We start from the raw sequence: 4,824 nt of genomic DNA, 5'->3' as shown, positions 1-4,824 counted from the left end.
TGGCAGGGAAATAAAAAAATGGTCTGCACCTTGCAGAAGGAAAATAAATATATACATAACACCTGCACCTGGCAGGGAAATAAAAAAATGTTCTGCACCTTGCAGAAGGAAAATAAATATATACATAACACCTGCACCTGGCAGGGAAATAAAAAAATGCTGTGTACCTTGCAGAACGCAAAAAAAAACAAAAAAACAGGTAAAAAAGGAAAAAAAAAGCCCCACCGAACAAGTTACTGCGGTGGCTGTACCTGATTGTTCAAAACACGCACAATCAGGGCCACCGCAAGTACCACTTGCTCGGTGAGGCGCATCGTATCGGCCCTTGCCGCCTCAGCAGTGTGCAGCATGTGCGCCCCGGTTTCTGTGACGGCGGCAGTCAACTGTGTCACTGCCGCCGTCAGTCTGTGCACTGCTGTTGTTGTTCGCCGCTGTTCCTGCACATGAAAGGAGCTTCATTTGCACACTTCACAGACATGTAGGGCTCGTTGGACATAAATATGAACTAGTGAAATGTCTCTACAGGTCACGCATTGGTTTCGAACTGTGAATGTAGATACAACATGTTGCATGCAGATGCTTCTCCTTCACTAAATGTGGTGGGTGTTGTGTGCACATACCTCTAGGAGGCGCACATGAAACATGGCGTCCTCAGCAGCACGGGCTTCGTGGAGGTCATTGGTCCGCCGCGTCTCTGTCAGCAGCTGGCGGACCTCCTCCGCCCGCGTGCTCCGCTGCTGCTGCCTTGGACGCCCCGCCGCCACATCTCGCCGCTCCTGTGTAGCTGTCAAAAGGAGAAAGTGACTGAATGTACACTTGTCATATAGTGGCGCACGATGTACCATAACTTGACTGTTTGGTGCAATATCTCAGAGGGCTGTTGACATGCATACCGGGGAGCAGTACATAAAAGCATTCATAATCAGCAGTATGACAAAAACAGCATTGTTTCAATGTGCACATTTGTGTAACCATCGCAGACACCACAGTTTCCGCTGTAAGAGGGAAAAAGCGTGCACAAGGTACCAGTGGTGCATATGAAAGACACTTCTGTGGGTGGCTGCCACGGTGGCTGAGTGGTTATGGCGCTCGGCTGCTGGCCCGAAACACGCGGCGGTCGAATTTCGATGGAGGCGAAATTCTAGAGGCCCGTGTACTGTGCGATGTCAGTGCACAGTAAAGAACCCCAGGCGGTCCAAATTCCTGGAGCCCTTCACTACGGCGTTTGTCATAGCTGGAGTTGCTTTGGAACGTTAAAGCCCCATAAACCAAACCAAACTTGTGTGCGTATTGTAAAGTGATACTGATAGTCTGCTCCTGCGAATGGTATTATTGTTAGGTAGCTTGCGAAATGGATAATGTGCAGCATGATATTGGGACACCAACTCACAGGCTGTGTCACAAGGTGCGCCCTCGTCCTCCTCGTCCAGCTCCTCCAGCTCTTCTTCCGGGGGGGTGCCATCTATGTGAATTCATTCCACAAGACAGCACTGCTTAGTGGACAGTTTCAGCAGAGCGTGTATTGGTGCAAAACACACGGTTACTAGGTACTGAGACACAAGAAGAAACATAGCAGTACCGAGACGGCAATGTAGTACAAGGTACATAACTCGAGGTTGCATTTCTTAGCTCAGCATTCGCATCCCTCCCTAACTAAAAGAAAAACCACAACGAAGTCAACAATGTGCACAAGTTGTTAGGTGTACATATCAAATGACGAAATTTTCACTTACCAGATGGAGAGCGCGCCTCTGCCTGCTGCAGGCCGCTCGTCCCTGGCATCTCCCCCACGGACACACGGGGCTGGTTCTGCAAGAGGCACAGCGCCCCACGTTCATGCACGACTGTCTCGAAGTTCATTATGTGTGTGCATTGCTCACAGTACATGGCCCCGAGGTTGACATTCATTATTCATTAGCCTCCCCTATCATTCCCCTCTTATTATTACTACCGTCACCGCGGCTTACAACATACCTGGCTGGACGAAGAGAACATTGGAGCTGCGACGCCTAGAACGAGGCCCGGCGACCGCAGCTTGGACACCCGGCCTGCCAGCCCCGGCAGCCTGCCGCCTCCAGTGCCCCTGCGACAGGGTGTGGAGAGACATATTCAAGGGCCATTCGACAGACCGTTGTTGACACGCTCACCTTCCCGCCGCCAAAAACTGCGCCTCCTGCTTCTTGCAGCGGGTGCACCACACTTGCCAAGTGTGGCGCCATTGAAGCGCAGTTTTGGCAGCGGGGCCCACGGCGTTCAGCAGGGCCGCAAGCTGCTGCCACAGCTCGCGCCTGCGAGCCGCCGTGAAGCCCCCGGAAAGGGGTGAGGCAGCGTGGGCGAGCGCCGGGTGCTGTTCCATAAATTCAACCATCATGACGAGCTGCTCTTTGGACACACGTGCTGTCGTCATGATGGTGGATAGCCGTTTCAAATGATAACGGTATGTCATGCCAATTCCGCCAGCATTTCTAGGTATTGGTCAGGGAATGAAATAGGGAATAATGGGGAATGTACAGCTTGGCTTCACAAGGACATGCGCTATATATAACTTGGGTTCACACAGCAGAGCATAGACGTGCGCTCTATTGGAACAACTTATACAAGGTTACGAAGCAGCAAGGACGAGCAAGATGGTTGGTAGAGTGCGCCTAATCGTTTTTCTCGTCCTTGATCGTTCCTTACTTACACGCCTACACACGATGAACTGACGATCACGCAGCCATACAACTTTATTTCGCCCCATATGTCACACTTCCCCGTCGTCTTGTATTTAGCAAACAAAATACGGAACTACACATCCCACACGTCAACCGAAGAGCATCTATGGGCTATTGGTGTCATCGATAATAAGCAAATACACACTTACCACAATATGTTGTCTTCGTCGATTTTCAAGCCCAGCGCTCCTTGTAAGTTGATCTACGCAGGCCCGTAGCATTCACTGCCTTCAATCAGATTTTTCTGCACACTTCAGACATCCGCAAAGTGCCTTGATTTTAGACGACACGCAAAAAATCGGGAACTAGCCGTGGAATCAGCTGTTTTCTTGCACGCCGCCATGTTCACGCGATACCACTGCCAGCGCGCCCTCATGGCAAAAGCAGTTAACCTGCAGCAAATTTCATTGCAAAACTGAGAATGCTTCTAATTTTCCCTCGTGTTGTTGAAATTGCAACACAGTTTACTACCAAAATAAAACATTGCTTGTTTTCTTCATTGCGTGTTTGTTCATTTTCAGACTAACATGTTCACGCTATACCGCTGACAGCACACCTTCGCGGCAAAAAAAGTGACTGAACAGCAAACTTAATTGCAAAAATGAAAACACTGCTTCTTTTGCTTGGTGCTGTTGGGATTGAAATACAGTTACTTAGCAAAATAAAACATTACTCGTTTTTATTCACTGCGTTTTTACTGCAAAACATTAGTCTACGGTCCCTTGTCGTGCGATTAGTGGTTTCGGGGCGGAGCCCACCGCCTCCTTGCTCCGCATTGGCCGATTCGGCGGTCGGCATTTCTCGGTGTCGTCATTTTGACGTCACTGTCTCAATATTGAGACAGTTTTTTGAGACTGATCCGTAATCGCGCCCCAGAACTACAGACAGAAAGATACCGCACAGGCAAGTCGGAACCATGTGCGCAAAGGTATTGACCTAGATCGCGCACGCCGGTGGGATTAGCGCAGAAACACTTGCAAACGACTTTCTCGACTACCAGAAGAGTGCCTGTGACGTCGTGGCTGCAGAGAATGGGAGCGTCGGCTGACGTGTCACTCATCGTGACTTAACAATAGCCGTGACGTATGTAATTTAGAAAACATATTTCCAAAAACTGTCGGCACACGGTGATCCATCCTGAAAAAGACGCTTTTTAAAAACAAGTGTGCCGCAAATCTTTGCAGTGTTTGTTCATTCTTCAAAAGTGCCAGCACGCCGCTTTATCGCTTTGTTTGCGATGCAAGACGCGGCCAGATTTATCTCGATTGATTGCATCCAGGCAGAGCTGATTCTACGTTGTTCCCGAATGTTCTAGTAACTTTTCATGCTTTATCTCGAAAGTTCGCTATCAGCTTTAAGTTGAGCACGGCCGACAGCGGCGAGCAACCTGTTTGACGACCGCCATGGACGCTTGTCCATTACGCCGCGGCCGAGTGATTCAGTCCATTGTGGGCGCAGGTCAGCCCCCCCCCCCAAAAAAAAAAAAGAGTTTTCTTTAGTCACCATTTTCGCAGCCTATGTGCTCACCGGAATGCAGTCACCACTTCGTGACATCTGGTGGAAATACTGGGTAGCCTTCCATGTACCGGACACCCCCTTCAAGTCGTGATGCCAGCCCTCTGCGCTTAGCACCATAGGACGAGCCAGCAGCCGTCTCAGGGAGAGCAGCCTGAGTTCGGAAACCTGCTCAGAAATATGGCTTAGTTCGGAAATATCACTGAGGAAAAGAAAGTCCAGTTTTTAATGCGCGGCGTCAAAGAACAACTTTTTGGCAGCCTCTTCCGCCAGCCGCCAAAAACAGTCGAGGAATCAATTCAAGAAGCCTGCACGATCGAGAAGGTCATCGAGATCCGGGCGCAGCAGTACAGCCACCCTTCCTCTGTCTGTGCAGTCTGTCCCCGATGACCTCCGAACCTACGCTGCTGCAGTACGCACTCCTCAGTCCCATCGACACCCCCTACATCCTTCTCCGAGGTGAGCTCCTTGTTCCTGAACGCCGCCTCTCTGCCCCTGCCCACCCAGGATTCGCACAACGCTCAAGCCCCAGGAAATGCGACGCCTGGAGGACTTCCCACAACCGACCGTTGGGCTTCCATTCGATTGACGCCGG

General features: G+C 50.5%; 1 protein-coding gene across 1 annotated transcript; it reads right to left on the bottom strand.

The window, feature by feature from the left end:
* Window positions 1-233: 233 nt before the first annotated feature.
* Window positions 234-3,165, bottom strand: LOC144095495 (uncharacterized). The gene is made up of 5 exons (XM_077629219.1): window positions 1,975-3,165; window positions 1,734-1,809; window positions 1,391-1,462; window positions 621-784; window positions 234-437 (listed from the first exon to the last, which is right to left on the bottom strand). The coding sequence occupies exons 1-5, from the start codon at window positions 1,993-1,995 to the stop codon at window positions 234-236; spliced, it is 537 nt and encodes a 178-aa protein (XP_077485345.1). The 5' UTR covers window positions 1,996-3,165.
* Between the last annotated feature and the right edge of the window lie 1,659 nt (window positions 3,166-4,824).

This window comes from Amblyomma americanum, chromosome 6 (genome assembly GCF_052857255.1).
Source record: "Amblyomma americanum isolate KBUSLIRL-KWMA chromosome 6, ASM5285725v1, whole genome shotgun sequence".
Lineage (NCBI taxonomy): Eukaryota > Metazoa > Arthropoda > Arachnida > Ixodida > Ixodidae > Amblyomma > Amblyomma americanum.
The sequence above is the reverse complement of the archived record's forward strand: the minus strand, read 5'-3'. Positions and strand labels throughout refer to the sequence as shown.